Source organism: Neophocaena asiaeorientalis, unplaced genomic scaffold (genome assembly GCF_003031525.2).
Source record: "Neophocaena asiaeorientalis asiaeorientalis breed wild unplaced genomic scaffold, Neophocaena_asiaeorientalis_V1.1 scaffold357, whole genome shotgun sequence".
Lineage (NCBI taxonomy): Eukaryota > Metazoa > Chordata > Mammalia > Artiodactyla > Phocoenidae > Neophocaena > Neophocaena asiaeorientalis.
In genome coordinates, this window is record NW_020173270.1 from 2,685,469 (window position 1) to 2,703,819 (window position 18,351).

The 18,351-nt window shown below is 44.7% G+C and overlaps 1 protein-coding gene across 4 annotated transcripts in view; it reads left to right on the forward strand.

Annotated features, from left to right (window-relative positions):
- INSR (insulin receptor) overlaps positions 1–18,351 on the forward strand; it is a 125,859-nt gene that overhangs the window by 92,004 nt on the left and 15,504 nt on the right. For 2 of the 4 annotated variants that reach the window (XM_024745869.1, XM_024745870.1), the window contains exons 10-14: positions 4,548–4,749; positions 6,921–6,956; positions 11,081–11,355; positions 12,956–13,095; positions 17,974–18,133. In XM_024745869.1, the coding sequence (XP_024601637.1) occupies positions 4,548–4,749; positions 6,921–6,956; positions 11,081–11,355; positions 12,956–13,095; positions 17,974–18,133 (813 nt within the window). The remainder of the gene's footprint in view (positions 1–4,547; positions 4,750–6,920; positions 6,957–11,080; positions 11,356–12,955; positions 13,096–17,973; positions 18,134–18,351) is intronic. The other 2 variants (XM_024745871.1, XM_024745872.1) reach the window with 1 other exon arrangement.

Genomic DNA, 18,351 nt, shown 5'->3' on the forward strand with positions numbered 1-18,351 from the left:
GGGTTCGTGCCCCGGTCCGGGAAGATCCCACATGCGCAGAGCGGCTGGGCCCGTGAGCCATGGCCGCTGAGCCTGCGCGTCCGGAGCCTGTGTTCCGCAACGGGAGAGGCCACAACAGTGAGAGGCCCGTGTACCGCAAAAAAAAAAAAAAATATATATATATACAGACTGCTGTATATAAAATAGGTAACGTAACCAACAGGGACCTAGTGTATAGCACAGGGAACTATACTCAGTGTCTTGTAATAACCTGTAATGGAAAAGAATCTGAAAAGAAAATACTGAATCAGTTTGCTGTACACCTGAAACTGACACAACATTGTAAATCAACTCTATTTCAATAAAAATTTAACAAAGAAGAAATCTAGACTAAAAAAAAAAAAAACCCAAACAATGCACATACCTTAATTAAAGAATACTTTATTGCTAAAAAAAAAAAAAGCCCAATTACAATAGTAACATCCAAGATCACTGGTCACAGATCACCATAACAAATATAATAAAAATGAAGAAGTTTGGAATATTGTGAGAATTACCAAAGCGTGACACAGACATACGAAGTGAGCAAACGCTGTTGGGAAAATGGCACTAATAGACTTGTTTAACGCAGGGTTGCCACAAACTTTCCATTTGTAAGAAAAACACAATAAGAAGAGGAGGTCTGCCTGCCTGTTCGCATTTCTAAACATCACAGCGTGAGGACACGCTCTGAAGACTCCTGTCAAAAACAGACACTCCCCATGTCTTGGCATCATTTCCCTCTGGAATTTTCTCCTCCTTCCCTTCCTTATCCACCTCCCCTGGTAGGGGTGTAGCTGTGTTAACCCACGCAAGACTTCCCTCCAAAGTTAGAAACACAGCCGATGTGTGGAGTGGTGATTGGCAAAGTCAGGGAAGAATTTTCACCCCTAATTTTAGACCCTTAAGTTGTAAGGACCAGAGAAAGCAAAGAGTGATCATCTCTTCCCTCCTGGGCTTTCCATTTAAAATTTATACTAATGACACATTTTTTTCCAGTCTTTAATCTCATTTACTTAATGGGCTTCCATCCATCTACAGGAAAAGGGAAAAATATTTGAAGCCTCAAACTAGTGTGTATAAATTAGTTTAAGATTATTTTAAAAGTGGGTTTTAAAAAAGCCCATCAAACTGGAGAAACGGAAGCCTTTTTTTTTCTTTAGTTATTTTGTTTTGTTTGAGTCTATATAAAGTATTTTTCCCCCAATCCCTAGACTCTTCTGTATTTTTATTTTTAAAAAATTTTATTGGAGTATAGTTGATTTACAATGTTTTGTTAGTTTCAGGTGTACAGCAAAGGGATTAAGTTATACATATACCTAGATTCATTCTTTTTCAGAGTCTTTTCTCATATAGGTTATCACAGGGTACTGAGTACAATTCCCTGCGCTATACAGTAGATCCTTGTTGGTTATCTATCTTATATACAATAGTGTGTGTATGTTCATCCCCAGCTCCTGATTTATCCCTTAGTTGTCTTGTTGTTGTTGATTGGTTGGCCTGTATTTATTTTTCTTTAGATGTTTTGAGTTACCGGTATCCTCAGACCTTGGGGCCACTGATGAGACGTGGCTGGGGTCGGGAGCCTGAGGTCTTCTCTGACCTGCTGTAGGGCTTTGGGCAAGTCACTGAGCTTGTCACTGGCTGCCTCCTTTTGGGGAGAAGGGGCGGGAGGCCAGATAATCTCTGGACGCTGTCCCAGCTCTAAGATCATGTGCTATATGTATGCCTGTGACCTCATTCCCCGCCTGAGCAGAGGGTTGTAAACGTGATTTATCTCCTTGGATGCTTTATATAACTTGAGAGCAAGCAAAGTCATTGGCTCAGCTGTCAGCTGTAACAGAAACCGCCAGCTAGAACTGCCAGCAGCATCAGGATAGGCAATGTTTTCTTTTTCTCTTTCTTTCTTTCTTTCTTTTTTAGAGCAACGACTTTCATTCTGGAAGTCTGAATCTCTCATTACAATATGACAATTTGACATGGTTTTATTTGTAATGATGCCCAAGTTTATGTAATTAAAAAATAAACTTAACCAAGGACGGATATCGTGTGATGCAACTCTTAGGAGGTCCCTAGAGGAGTCAAATCCACAGAGACAGGAAGCCGGATGGTGGGTGCCAGGGGCTGGGGGAGGGGTTGGGGAGTGAGTGTTTCATGGGGACAGGGTTTCAGTTTGGGAAGATGAGAACGTTCTGGAAATGGATGGTGGGGATGGTTGCACAAGAATGTGAATGTCCTTAATGCCGCTGAGATGTGCGCTTAGAAATGATTAGGATGGTAACTTTTTTGTCATGTATATTTTGCCACAATTAAAAAACCCAAATACACACACAAATTAATATATTGCTTTCTAACACACACAAGATCAATAATTTACTAACCGTGCCCAGTAGTAGCTGCCTTTAGTATCACAAGTGGTTTTTTTTTTCCAGCTTTATTGAGGTGTACTTGATAAGTAAATGGCAAGGTATTTAAAGTGTAAATTGTGATGATTTTATATACATACACATTTTGAAAGGATTCTTCCCATCTAGTTAATTAATACATCTATCACCTGACATATTTATCTCTTTTTTTGGTGAGAACTTTTAGCTTCTCCTCTGATATCGAATTGTTTATTTCATTTATACAGTACAGTCTTATCAACTATATGGCTTTTTATTGTGGAATATATATAACATAAAATTTACCATTTGAACTGCTTTTAAGTGCACAGCTCAGAGGCATTAAATACATTCACACTGTCGTGCAACCATCCCCAGCATCCGTCTCCAGCACTTTCTTGTTTTCCCAAACTGCAAACTTTGTCCCCATGAAACACTGACTCCCCTCCCCCATCCCCTGGTGCCCGCCTTTCTACTTTGTCTCTATGCATTTGACTGTCCTAGATACCTCACTACACTTTAGTCACAGAAAATCCATGGGGCACCAAGTGTCATGCAGAAGGGGTGACAGGTGTCAGGAGCTATGTCCACGCCTGATCAAAAGTCCCTTCCTCCCCAGAAAAAAATCAGGACCCCCCGCCAACCTTTTACTAAGGAAATCTGAAGTGTTTTTTTTTTTAATTTTTTATCCATATTGCCATCAATAGCCCCTCTAACAGCTAACCCACACAGGTTATTCCATGTCTATTAATAAACGTTAAGAAGAAGTATTTTTTAAGGATTTTGCAAAGCTTCCGAGTGGGTACTCACCATTCACAGGAAGATACTTTGAACTCATTGTCTAGCAGAGCCACTGAAAGGGAGAGGAAGAGATGGAATTTCCCTTGCTCAATAGACACGAGTAGGCACCCAGGATCAGGGGCATGCCTTTTTGCCCTTAAGGAGTAACCTACATCCTCCAGGTTGTACCAGAAGTGACAGGCAGCAGGCATCCCCGGGACTGGACCTCAGGGGTTAAGACACACCAGCTGTGATACTTAAAAAAACAGTGTGGTATTTTTAAGAGCATGACCTTGAGAAGTTGTTCTTTTTTCCCTTTTTAAAAAATTCTCTTTTCTGTGCTTCTTGGAAAAAGTTCTTCCCCCAATTTCCTTTCATGTCTTTCATCCATCACTGTTGACATTGGGGACCAGATAATTGTTTGAGGTGGGGGCTGTCTTGTGTCAGGTAAGATGTTGAGCGGCATCCCTGGTGAACACCAACATGTCACCAGACCGTGCCCGTTGTCCTGCAGAGGGGGGTGGGGGGCAGTGCTGAATCACCCCTGCCCTGGTGAGAACCACTGCTCTGCTCTGACTTCCGTTTTCCTGAACGAATTGTAGATTCTTTCATTTGTGCTGCAAAGTTTGGTTGCTCAGTATAAACACTGGGTCTGTAAGTCTGACCCCTTAGAATTCCATTGGAATTCTGCTCTGTCCTCTTATCCCTTTATAGTTACCTGGTTGGTTGATGATTCATTCATTCAACTGTGACTTGGTCCCCAGTCCTTTTCTAATGCCACCTCCCATCATTCTCTCCCTTATCCCCTTCCAGCTACACTGGGTCCTTGGCGTCTTCTGGCATGCCAAGGAAATTCCTACCTCAGGGCCTTTGCACTCGCTCTTTGCTGTCTGAATTGCTTTACACCAAGACATGTGCATGGCTCATTCTTTTACTTCCTTGGGGACTGCTTAGTGGTCACTTTCTCGGAGACATTCCCCCCACCGACACCCTCTGTCCTTTTACCCCACCATCGGACCCATGGCATATGTATTTATTAGTTTATTGTGTATTCCTCCCACCCCCACGTACCTCGTCCACTGGAATGTAGGTTCTGTGAGGGCAGGGACATGCCTCGTCACCTTCAGCATCTAGCCCTATGGGGTTGTGGCGTCTGACATTTTCCTGCTGCACATCCACAGGCACCTTCTCAGTTGTCAGGACCCTCCAGTGAGAGATCTTATTTTTCCCAGTAGACCTTGAACCAAGACCCTGGCCCCGAGCTCTGTCCCCTGTGCCCAGCAGCTCTGAGAAGGCCCCTTGTGCTCTGCGTGTATGTATGTGTGTAGTGGGGTGGAACTTGAGCCCCGCTCTGGCTTTCTCCAGGGTTGAAGCTGCCCTCCCGGACCTGGTCTCCGCCGTTCGAGTCTGAGGGGTCCCAGAAGCACAATCAGAGTGAGTACGAAGAGTCTGCCGGTGAATGCTGTTCCTGCCCGAAGACCGACTCTCAGATCCTCAAGGAGTTGGAGGAGTCCTCATTCAGGAAAACATTCGAAGATTACCTGCACAATGTCGTCTTCATCCCCAGGTCAGCATTTGTCCTTGGCTTGGGGTCTGGGGTCCTTATTTAGGGAACAAGATGAAGTGCAGACACAGAGGGTGGGCAGAGTCCACGCTGAGCCACTTCCCTGGAGGGAGGGAGAGATCTTGCGATTTCAACAACTACCGTACCAGGAAGAGTGAATAATCGCCAAAAAAGGTGGAGGGGGGGGGTGTTTTAAAAAACTCAACCTTCGCTTTCTTTCATTTATTTTTGGCTGCGTTGGGTCTTAGTTACAGCACATGGGATCTTTGTTGAGGCATGCGGGCTTCTCTGTAGTTGTAGCATGCAGGCTCCAGGGCGTGTGGGCTCTGCAGTTATGGCGCACGGGGTCCAGAGCACGTGGGCTCTGTAGTTTGTGGCAAGCGGGCTCTCTAGTTGAGGCGCGTGAGCTCAGTAGTTGTGGCGCACGGGCTTAGTTGGGCCACGGCATGTGGGATCTTAGTTCCCTGACTAGGGATCGAACCCGTGTCCCCTGCGTTGTAAAGCGGATTCTTTACCACTGGACCGCCAGGGAAGTCCCTGAAGACATTGCTTTCTGATGTCTCATGAACTCTTTACCCCAGCCTCTGGCCTCATTCTGAGTTCTGAAACGATCTCCATTAGATTACCAACAATTGATTATTATCTAATAGATGATTATAGATAATAATCAATAATCGATAGATTCAATTGTTAGATTATATGACCGAGAAGTGCCTGCCTGGCCCCATGCTTGATTTGTGGATGAGTCTCAAGCTCAGTGCATTCTCTTTTTAAAATCTGTGTAACCTTCTTACCCTTCCAGAACTTTCCATGACCTCTTAAAAACTCCGGAGCTTCTCCTATTTAAATATTTTTCCTTTAGTGAGTGAAGGGGCTTGCTTGCTGATGTACTTCTGATCTACAGAGAGGGCTTGCCTTAAAAATGATTCTGTTTTTTTCATACTTCTTTACCTTTCCTGCAAGCAGAGACACTTAGGTAGAATGCAAATTTCTGTGGGTCACGGGTTAGTTTACCTCTCTCGGTTCCTCAGTTTATTCATCTGAGGAGTGGAGAGAAAAGTAGCTCCTGTTTTTTAGGATTGTGAGATTATACGAGTGATATGGGGATTCTCAACCTTGGCGCTATTGACATTTGGAGCCAGATCATTCTCTGGGGTGGGACCATCCTGTGCGTTGTAGGATGTTGAGTAGCATCCATGGCCTCCACCCACTAGATGGCAGTAGCACTGCATCTTATGAGTTCATGAATTTTTACAGTAACCCACTGAAGCACTTGCCATCTCCTTTTTAGGGGTCCAAAGCCTGTGGTTTTGTTTGTTTTTTGCTTATGAATGACTCTGCCCAGGTTTTTTGTTTGTTTGTTTTTTTGTGGTACGCGGGCCGCTCACTGCTGTGGCCTCTCCCGCCGCGGAGCACAGGCTCCGGACGCGCAGGCTCAGTGGCCATGGCTCACGGGCCCAGCCGCCCCGCGGCACGTGGGACCCTCCCGGACCGGGGCATGAACCTGCGCCCCCTGCATCGTCAGGCGGACTCCCAACCACTGCGCCACCAGGGAAGCCCTGCCCAGGTTTTTAATCAAATGTGTGCTGAGGGCTTTCAGCTGCCCCTCCCTCTCCACACTTGACCTCCCCCTCCCGCCATGGACTTCACCAGAAGGCTACTCAGAAATGTCCAATACAATTGGCCATTTCCAAAGTATATCGACACCCCCCCCCACCCCACATTTACATCAGGATAAAACAAGATTCTAAAATGCGTCTCTTCAAAGGCCCAGCAATGCTCCTGGGAGAGGTTTCCCCAGAACCATTAATATAAAACATTTCTTCTTTTCTCTTTCTTGCATTCTTATCTGGCCCTGAGTCCAAAAGACCACTAAATGGCACAGCCCAGGCCTGGAGGCAGTTACTGTTTTACCGGTTAAAACACTGCCAGACTTTAGGATAATGGCTGAGTCAGCTGTGAGGTTTAAAAGTAGTGTTAAGCTTGACATCCATGGGAATCCCAGATGACCAGGTCTCTGGGGGGGGGGGGGGGGGGTTTTCTCTGCTTCCCCCCTGCCCCCCAGCCCCTGGCTGTGTTCTCCGCATCTGCTGGGGAAGGTGTGGTTCAAGTGATGGGAACAAGTGGTCCATGGTCCAGGGCTGTCCTCAAAGCGGCTGGTTTTGTTTTCACAGAAAATCCTCTTCAGGCCCTGTTGCCGAGGACACTAGGTACGACTCACCTGTGGGACGTAGGCGCGGCCCGTGGTGGCTGCACAGCGCGGGGCCAGTGGGCCAACGGGTCAGGAAGCATGTTGTGCCCCTTTGAGACCCCAGGGGGCTTCTGTGGTTTGATGCATGCATCGCTCAGCTCTGCCGCGACCAGGCGCTTCACAAATCCACACGTTAAGTGCCTTCACCCTGAAATGGGATCTGGGTGTGAATGTGGGGGGAAAAAATCCTAACTAACACACTCTTACTAAAACATAGAATCGAGGGCGTACTTTCTGGGCACCTCCTGGGTGCCGCCCAGTTTTTCCTCCATGCATTTACTAACTACACATTTATTTATCTAGCTGTAGAACTGTGCCTGGTGCCCAGAGTCGAAACCACTTAGCGGCAGGTGGTGGGGAAGGCTGATCCGGGAGCGGAACATTTTTATTGGGGGGTGACAGGTGCGGGATGACAGGTGTGAGTGAGCACAGGTGTGCCGAGTCCCTCAATTCCACTGAGGATCGTCAAGGATGCTCGCCTTTGACGTGTGTCTTAAAGAATCAACTATGCTTCAATATTAAAAAAAAAAAAAAAGAAAAAAGAAAGAAAAAAAGAATTAAGCAGGAGGCGTGTCCTGGAAGAGAGTACAGGCAGAGAGAACTTGGGGAAAGGCAAGTCGGTGGAAAGAATCCTGGACTCTTGGGAAGAACAGGAGAGACTGGAAAAGCAGGGTAGGGGCCATGCGGAGGGACTTTATTCTTCCAGCAGAGGGTTTATTTATTTATTTTTAGGCCGTGTGCGGTCCCGATCTGCCCTCTAGTGGTCGTTAGGAATATAATCTGTAGTAAAGAAAGGTCTAGAAATTTTGAGGCCTGGATCCAGACGAGAGTTTATCAATGTCAGACCTTTTGACATTTGGGGCCAGATCATTCTCAGTTGTGGGGACTGCCCTGTGTATTGTAGAATCACGAGCTGTATCCTTGGTCTCTACCGCTTTGAAGCCAGTGTCACACCATACCCCAAATAGTGACAACCAAAACTGTCTCCAGACAGGCCAAACGTCCCCTTGGTGGTAGGACCATGAGCAGAGTCACTCCTGGTTGGGAACCACTGGTCTACTGTGAGATTGTGGGATAATAAAGTGCTGTGTATGTAGGGAGAGAGAGAAGTCAGTTGATGCTTTGTCATGGGGGTGTCTTTCATGACCACGTGGTCTTTTGGGGTATGATCCTTCTGGTGTATGCATATTTAGCCTGTTTGAGGCCATTTATGTTTCACTTTGTTCAGATATCAACTTCTCAGTGGTTATTCATGAGGCCCCAGTGTCTCTGTCATATTTGGAAGGCCCATCTGTGCTTGCACAGAAATGTTCTGAACCTTGCTAATATGCGTGCATCTTTGGTTTAATAGCTTTGGTTTCCGTTCAAGAATGTCATTGGTCTTTTCACACAGAAAAGACCACAAAGAAAATCTTAGTGAGTGCTCCCGAAGTAGGGTTTGATTTCTGACTGCAGCGCAATAAAAACTAAAGGTAAACTTCAAAAGATTGAACAGAAAACTCTACTTCCTGGTGATTAAAAGTGGATCACTTAGGCTTCTGTTGGGTGAAAGTCGAAATGGAAACTTTCATTAAAAACCGTTTGGAAGATAACGGAGACGTGAACATCACATACCTTCACTTGTAGAATATTGCCAAAGCTGAACTTTGTTGCAAATTAGTAGACTTAAATGGTAAATTAAGAAAAAGCTTTAAAATGTAAGGTATAATGTATTAGGAATGGAGGGGAAAATCAATATAGCTTAACTTGTGGTACATGTAATCAAAGGGAGATACCCAAAAATAACTAGAAGAAGGTGATGTAAAACTGAAGTCTGACAAAGATTTTACTATGTTGCAGTCTATGGATAATCACGAGCTATTAGATTTGAAACTTTCAGAGAGTTGAGAAATTTTAACTTGTCCAAGCTAATGCAAGAAGCAGCAGAAAGATATCCTAATAACCTTGGGGAAAGACTTTAAAAAAAAGTGTCAATTAATTTCTTCAAAAAAAAAAAAAACAAGACCTCAGGCTTGGAGAGTTTTCTAGTTGAGTTCTTTCACACTCTCAAAGAGCAACTATTTTCTGTAATACAGAAACTTTTCCAGAGCATAGAAATCTATGGAAAATCTTCCCAGTTCATTTGATAAAACTAACAAAGAACCCCTTAGCAGAACCTGACAAAGATGCTATGTTGAAAGAAAACCCAGAACCAGCTAATATGGGATTTTAGATCCACATGTCCTAAATAAAACACTGTGCTGGCAATATCATTTATCTCACAATGCAAGGATGGTTCAAGATCAGGCATTCTGCTAATAGAATCTAATTCATTAAGAGGTCCAGTGAGGAAAATCACAATGATATCATTCAATAGCATTTATTAAAAATTATTAATTTAGAGAAAGGGAGGGGGAGAGGCCTTTTATAAAACTAGGAATAGAAAACTTCTGCAAAAAGATAAATATTACCTAGATGAAACCAACAGCTGAGCTAACATCTTTCTTAAAACTATTCCTGTTAGCTTTGGAAGGAAGCCAATCTCATCATTACTAAGGAACATTTCTCTGGGTATCTAGCCAATGCAGTAATACAGAAATTAGAATTGTAAGGAATGGATTGTGGGAAATAAAATCATTGATATTTTCAGGTATTCTAGTGCAAGGGTAAGCAGACTACCTGTTTTTGTCAATGAGTTTTATCGGAATGTAGCCACGCCCATTTGTCTACATTGTGTCAGTGGCTGTTTTCAAGCTGCCATGGCTTGAAAGCCATTGGAAGTTGAATAGTTGTGACAAAAATCACATGTCCCGCAAAACCCTAAATATTTACTATCTAGCACGTATGGGAAAAGTTTGCTGACCCTTTTTCAAGTATGTTCCTTGAAAACCTAAGAAAATCAACCCTGAAACTCTTAGAATGAGAGTTTGGGAAAGTAGGTACAATAGAAAGAAACAAAAATGCAGTAGATATACTAGCAACAATTAAAACATAACTCAGGGGAAAGGTCCCTTTCATGATTGCCCTAAAACCTTAGTAATCCCATCTAAAATTAGCTGTAAGGGAAAAAAAATTATTTAAATTGCTGAGATATAAACTTACATAGATAAATGTGAAAGATTCTTTCAAATCATTTCAAGAAAACTCACTGGCACACAGCAAACCAGGGTGAATCGATAAAGGATTAATGTCCTTTGTGAATGAATGGAATATTCTACAGTTTTCCAGGTTTTCTGCAATGAACACGTGGTACTTTCGTAACAAGGAGGGAAAACCTTTACACTGAAAAAGAAAAAATGTAAATTCTGTCCTACTTCACACATTATGTTTTCAGGGAAATAGTTGAGAATGCTTCTAGTACAAGCGAGCAACGTGGATCATAAAACTAGCTTGGTCCCCGTCATACCCATACCTAATAAAAAAATTGCCCAAAGGACACAGTGGCCAGCAGAATAATGAGTAAATTCAAACTTTCTTTATACCTTTTTTTTGGATTTATATGTTTTTTAGGCTATTAACATTTTTCATCTATCTTTTTAAGGGGGAAAATGTGCCAATCGTGTAGACATTTTTTGAGTTACCGTTAGCAACCTGTGTGATAAGATTCTCTTACCAAGAACTGAAGTATAATCACTTAGATTATGCAGGTGTCCTAAAGGGTCATAGGATCAGAAGCATTTCTCCTGATTAAACTGGTGATGTTGTCAAGTAGCTTGGACCATTTGGCAGGGCTTCCTGAAAAGCTAGACTCTTACATGCTTTTGGCATCTTATTTTTAACACTGACCCTGGCTGGGCTATTAACCTGCAAAATGATAATCTGAAATCAAGCATGTTGAGGGGAATATTGGTGTGTCTCCTATGGATGGTCCTGGAGCCCTTTCCCCCCCTACTCCCCTCTTGGGGTGCACCTGCCTGACATGACACCTATGAGGGCATCCTGAAAACTGCTCTGGGTTGTAATTCCTGGAAATTAACATTGTAATCCACACTCCCCGTGGAATCTCACTGCACCGCTGTCTTTGGTTTCAAGCCTTTTATTCTCCGGCAACGTTTTTTAAAAGATGGTGGTTGCCTGACCGGGTGTGTCCTACTCTCGTGACAGGCCGTCGAGGAAACGCAGGGCCCTTGGTGATGTGGGGAATGTGACAGCGGCCGTGCCCACCATTCCGGGATTCCCCAATACGTCCTCAACCAGCGCACCTACGAGCTCAGAGGAGCACAGACCGTTCGAGAAAGTGGTGAACAAGGAGTCTCTGGTCATCTCTGGCCTGCGTCACTTTACTGGCTATCGCATTGAGCTGCAGGCTTGCAACCAAGATTCCCCCGAGGAGAGGTGCAGTGTGGCTGCATATGTCAGTGCCAGGACCATGCCCGAAGGTGGGTCAGCTCACATCATGGGGCCAAGAGCCCCAGGCTGACCAAGGAAAAGCCTTCCACCCTCTAGGCAGCGTATATGTGATTTTAACTTATTTGCCTTAATCATTTTTCATTTTCCTCCAGCTTTATTGAGATGTAATTGATGTATAACATCGTGTAAATTTAAGGTGTACAATGTGTCGGTTTGCTACACTTACATATTGCAAAAGCATTCTCTCAGTAGCGTTAGCTAACATCTCCGTCAGGGCACAGAATTACCATTTCTTTTCTGTGGTGAGAACATTTAAGATCTACTCTCTTAGCAGCTTTCAAGTATACAACAGAATATTGTTAACTATAACCACCATGCTGTACATTAGATCCTCAGAACTTATTCAGCTTATCAATGGAAGTTTGTACCCTTTGACCAACATCCCCCCATTTCCCTCACCCCCCCGCCCCTGGGAACCACCATTCTACTCTCTGTTTCTATGAGTTCAGCTTTTTTATCATCCACATATAGGTTAGATCATATACTATGAGTCTTTCTCTGTCTGGCTTTTTTCCCTTAACATAATGCCCTCAAGGTCCATCCATGTTAACCTATATTATTTTGTAATTATATGAGTCATCATAGCCATTATATAAACTTTAGAAAGGACACACGAGCCATAAGAAAAATAAAGTAAAATTAAGGAATACTTATACAGTGTGTTAGGGTTCTCCAGAGAAACAGAACCAACGGTGTAACTGAAAGTGGGGTCCGGCTGCTTGCTGCTCAAAAGCCAATAAAGGGGCAAGGTTGGTGGAAAGGAAAATTTGCTTTATTTTGGATGGTGGCAACTGGGGGGTGAGGGGAGGGCGGACACTTGTCCAAAGGCCGACTCCCTCCCAACGACAGTCAGTAGGCAAGAGCTTTTCTAGACGGAGGGAGGGGGCTACATGCAGAAACAGCACAGCCAGCTCTGACCGTCATCTTGAAATTGGTCATCAGTGGTCTGACCAGCGTCATCTTGATTGTTTTAAGTATGGTTAGCCTTTAGTTCCAGGGTTGGTTTGTTTCCATCACTTTGAGGCCAATTCTTGGAATTGTGGCGGCTTATGTCATGGGTACAGTCTGGTCATCATGTAGTTAACGTCTCCACCTGGCGAGGGTTTCAGTATCTACAAGACAGTTCACAGGATAGGGCTCAGAATATTATCTGTAGCCCTTGAGAAGGAACTCAAGGTCCCTGACTTTGCTTAATGACTAAATTATTATTATTTGGTCTCCTTTGACTGTTTTCCTTTGTTTCTGCATTTTCTCCCTTCTCTGATTAAACTTATTCTTTGGCTACAGTTTTTCCACAGACAAAAGACAGGCGGAGGACATGGGGGACACAGACCATAGGGCACCTGCTCCATTTCAACAGAATGTGACATAGATCAATCGATTGATAGACAGACAGACATAAATATGTAGAGAATCCCATGAGACGAGCTCTATACGTCCATTTTCCAATATGGGAAATGGAACACAAGAAAGTTACGTACCCAGTTTAAGGTCACTCAGCTGCTAAGTGGCGGAGGTGGGATTTGGTCCAGGGATCGGGTCCCTGCCTCTAACCGCTGCCCCTTACAGCCAAGGCAGATGATATTGTTGGCCCCGTGACCCACGAAATCTTCGAGAACAACGTCGTTCACTTGATGTGGCAGGAGCCCAAGGAACCCAACGGTCTGATCGTGCTGTACGAAGTGAGTTATCGACGATACGGCGAGGAGGTAAGATCCTTGACGCCTGGGGATGTGCCTTCAAGGCTGTCATTGGTACCTCCTTTTTCTTCTTAAATTCTGGCTCTAGTGCTTCTCTCATTAGGTGCTTTGTCATGAGGACTCAAAGCCTTGATATATGACTTTCCAGGGAGATGGGTCAGAAATGCCAGCGTACAAATTTTATTGTAGCTAAACTATCCCCAGGACTTACCGTGTGCCCTGTGCATGCTAAATGCTTAACACACGGTATCTCATTTATCCTAAATGCTTAACACACGGTATCTCATTTATCCTAAATGCTTAACACACGGTATCTCATTTATCCTATTTCCACCATATCTAAGACGTGATAAGAGGCCCTGTTATTCTTATAGAACGCTAAGAGAGGAAAAGCTGTTGCCAATTCTAATTGTAAGATGCGTTCCAATTTCAGAAATGTCAAAATGTGAAAATCATATGTCTCTCGGGACCAATGAAGTGCAATAAACCCTCAGAATAACCCAAATGAGCTTGGTACTGACTGAAGCATCCAGAATTTAAACATGAGGCATCCAAGGTTTATAAGAATAGAGTCAGGATTCAAACCCAAGACTATCTGATGTTCTAATCCAGGGGTTGGCAATTCTTTTCTGTAAAGGGCCAGATAGGAAACATGTTTGGCTTTGTGGTGAGACGGTGTCTGATACTCAACTCTGCCTTTGCATTGTGTAAGCTGCCATGTAGACAATACGTAAATGAAGGGGTAGGGTTGTGTGCCAATAAAACTTTATTTGCAAAAACAGGCAGCAAGCAGGCTGGGATTTGCTGGTCCCTACTCTTAAGCCTGTAACCACTGTGGGGCAGGTTTCTATCCCCAGAAAGGGCTTGGGGTCTACACCTGTCAAGAGAGGCACTCCTGGGGTGTGGACCTGATTAAGGATATTTCTCCCCTTTACTGGGTGACTTCAGGCAGATGTCAAGTTACCTACCTGAGTTTGACCCGGAGGGTGTACCCTGCCATCAACTGAGCCCTTTGCAATGATCCATTTATACCTCACAATGACCCTCTAAGGGAAAATCTGCTAGTGTCTCCATTTATGGCTGAGAGAATGGAAATTTGGGGAGCTGAATAGACTGTCTCAAGGTCATACACCCAACACTCAAACCCAGATCCTTGGGCTCTGAGGCCTGACATCGGCAATTAGGGGTGATTAGGTGGATCAGAGGTCATTTTCCATAAGGGGCCAGGGAGTTAATATTTTCAGCTTTGGGAACCATACAGTCTTGGATCAACTGCTCAACTCTGCTGTTAGAGCTCCAAAGCAGACACAGACAATACAACAATGAATGGGAGTAGTTGTGTGCTAATAAAACTTTATTTACAAAATCAAGCAGTGGACCGGATTCAGCCTGCGGGCCCTAGTTTGCCAACCCCTAACAGAAGTTGTAGCAAAAGTGTCCGACTTCTTGGAACTTTGAGGGAGAGTCATCCTGTAACCAGGTGGGCAGAGCTTGGCTTCCGCAAGCCAGAGAGGACAGACGGACCTCTCTCTGTTGATCCTTCCTGGGACCACATCTCTTGATGTCCAGATATTCAGCTTTGATGATGATTTAGAACTGAAATCTGCAAACTATCGTCTGTGGGCCAAATCTGACCCTTGGCCTGTTTTTATATGTCCTGCAGAGCACTGTCAAAAGAAACAAGGAAAACTGTGCACCAGTGTGAGTCCAGTGGCCAAGCCCAGCATCAGTATAGGAGGGGAGCCCTCAGGGGTGTATAAAGAGAGGCATGATTCATAAGGAGCCGTTATTGCAGTGTTGATTTAATATCTTATCCCAATCCCTGTTCTAAGGAAATAATTCAAATTTGGGGTGGCGGTAAAGCTTTCTGCATAAGATTTTCACCACTAGCAAAAAGTACAAGCCACTAGATGTCTGTCCATTGGAGAATGGATACATAGAGGATGGTATATCCATAAAACTCGTGGATGTACAGCCCTTTACAATGATGTTGGGGGTGACCATTGTCCAGTATAATGTAGAGGTTGAGATTACAGGCTCTGGATTTCAGATCTTCCAAGCTGTTATTCTTCATCTTCCACCAGCAGCCAAGAAACACCCCCCCCACCCCATCCAAAGTAGCTTATGACAAAAGGGAAGCTTATCAGCTCCCATAACTGAACAGTCGAAGGACATCAGGCGCAGCTGGATCCAGAATTCCTTTGGATCTGTTGCACCTCAAGGGGTCCTTGCAGTGATCCCAGCAGCTCCTGATCGTCCTGTGATTTTAGCGGTTCCAATCTTCATATCCTCTCAGTGCCAAGCCTAGAGGGAGAGAGAGTCTGTGTCCCAGCATTTCCAGCCATGCTGAGGTCACGTGACACCCAATCGTATGACCATGACAGTGCTGTGTGCTGATTGGCTCAGGCCTGAGGGTTTTAAAATAACAGCTTAATTGCGGTAACTTCACATACCATAAAATATACCCATTTAACACACAATTCAATGATTTTTAATATAGTCACAGCTGTGCAACCATCACCACAATTTCAGAATATTTTCGTCACCCAGCAAAGAAAGCCCACCTCCTTAGCCATCAACCCCCAATCTTCCCTGCTCCCTCCTCCTCCAGCCCCTGGCAATCACTAATCTGCCTTCTGTCTCCATGGAGACAGGTCTCTGCTACTGAGGCCAGCTCATCCCCACTTGCCTGGAATTTCCCAGGTTTGAGCATTGAAGTCCTGCATCCCGAGATAATCTGGGTAAACTGGGACAGTTGTTACCCTACTGGCACTGGACCCAACCCTAACTTCTCGCAGCCGCCTTCACTGGCCTGTCTCTCTCATTCCTGGAGCCCAGGTGTTGCCGGTAGGAATTCTCACCACCAATCTCCACCATAACCTCTGCCCTGCATAGCCCTGGGACCTGCATGGACCCTGATCCTAGACAGACGAGCCCTATTTGCTCTTTAGGGGAACAGAGGGATAGAGGGAAAATTAGGAGTGAGAGGTTACAATACGTTAAAAGAAAAAAAAAACTTATAAGCAAAACTGGGCGATTATCTCCATTTTCCATGATTGTCTAGTATTGCTTTGATAAAGTAAAAAGTAATATTAAAAAGCTATTTTTATACCGTTTGTGCTGTTGGGATATGATTTTGCTAGTTTTACAAAATTCTCTCCAGCATTTGGTGGGAGGTCATTTTTTCCCCTTATTTGCTAGTTTAACAGCCAAAATCACCTCTAGCTGCATTGTTTTTGATTCTGCCTCTCCTTGAACCTTGCATTAGAGTCATTTTTCCCCTCACCACTTCCCTTCCCACCTTGGGGGACCCTGGTACCAGAGACCACCCCCATCCTGGAAAGAGCATCGATTTTCAGTTTTTGCGCACTTATATCCTTTGCTGCAGTACGTTTTTGCAGCTTTAGCTGTTTTTTTTTCTCTTGTTTGCACAAACTTCTATAATTGGCTTCATCACTCTTCATCAGATTTGCTTCTTTTTTGTTTTGCTTTTTTGGTGTCTATGGAGAGAGCTGCCTCTAGTTCCTTCCAACATGCTCCCTTCTCCATCCCCACCCCTCGAGGTACATGGCCAGCACTGTAGGATGTATTTCCCCTTTATCCCGGAGAGCAGCTACCTTTGATTTCTATATTTGCTTACTTGTCCCTTTCCACTTGGTGACTCATCCTACTTGGAAGAACCTTTGGACTAGACTTCCCCACCCCTGCCGCCAGCCCGATCTGTTTTCTTGCTGTTATTGTCACATGATAAGCACGGGAGTTTTTATGTTTCTCTCTCTCTGCACTCCTTCCTGAAAATTTCCAGTCCAGTTCTCTGCATGCACTATTAGCCTGGAGCTGTTTTGGAAAGTTTTCAAAATTTGGCCGACGTTTGCAAGTTTCGTGGTCGTATTTCCCAGTAAGCCTCACGCCTTTCCTAATAAGCTCTGGGTTTCTTTCTTTTTACATGTTTATTGCTGGGGCATGTGTGCTTTACTTATCTCCTCTCTTCTTGCCAGACACTTAAGTAGATCCCAACTCTTTTAATGGTGGTAAAATAAATCAAAAGGAAAGGAAGGTGTTTTAAAATTTGTCCTTAAGACATTAAGCCCATGTAACGGGTTGGTTCTTCGGTGATTTAGGTGATCTGGGTCCCTTTTTTCCTGACCTTCTGGAGTCCTGGTGAAAATGCCCCATGGTGGTTTCAAGGAGAGGTTTGGAGCCAGACAGTTCTGGGTTCGAGGGCTTCCCTGCCACTTATCAGCTATGAGATCTGGGACAAATCATTTCAGCTCCCCAATCAGGGGAGGGCAAGCTATTTATGTAAAACCTGTTTTTGTGCAGCTCGTGAGCTAAGAGTCACTTCCACATCTTCAAATGGTTGAAAAGAATCCAAAGGAGAATAGCATCTCTTGACATGTGTACATTTCTATGAAGTTCAGCTTTCAGCATCCACCGTGTTTTGTGGGCACACAGCCACATTCAGTTGTTTACGGATGTTATAGATTCAGGATTCAGGATCCGTCTCTGGCTGCTTTTCAGCTATGATGGCCGGGTTGAGTCGGTGACAGTGACCGTCTGGCCCCCTTGAAGCCAGAAATATTGACTCTCTGGCCCTTTACAGCAAACGTTTGCCAGACCTCCACCCCAAGCCTCAGTTTTCCTGTTTCTAACATGAGACTAAGCGTGAGGTGGTTATAAGAATTAAATGACGTGATCTGAGCCACAGGCTTGGCTGTGGTTTAGGAAGATTGGCTGTTATCATGTATCAATGATAACCTCTCTGTCTGTGCCTTATCCATAGAGCTAAGGTTCTGTAATTCCTCGAGTCTCAAAGTCGCTTGCCTGTTGCAGCGTTTGTGGCTAACTCCGTCCGTGTCACTTCTGAGTGGGATCCTTGTTTTCTAGGAGCTGCATCTCTGCGTCTCCCGCAGGCATTTTGCTCTGGAGCGGGGCTGCAGGCTGCGTGGTCTGCCACCCGGGAACTACAGTGTGCGAGTTCGGGCCACCTCCCTGGCGGGCAATGGCTCCTGGACGGAAGCTACCTATTTCTACGTCACAGACTATTGTAAGTCTGCACGGCCACTTCGACTGGTAGGGTCTGTGCTTGCTGCCGCACACAGCAGAACATTTCAAAGGATGGTTGGGGGAGCATGGAGGCTGTGGGTACTGGCTCTGTCTTGACTCCTGGGTCCAACGGCTGCTGCTGTGTGACCAGGGCAAGAGGCATGCCCTCTCTGAGCCTGCACTTCTCCATCTGATCATGGATATAATACTAGGACCACC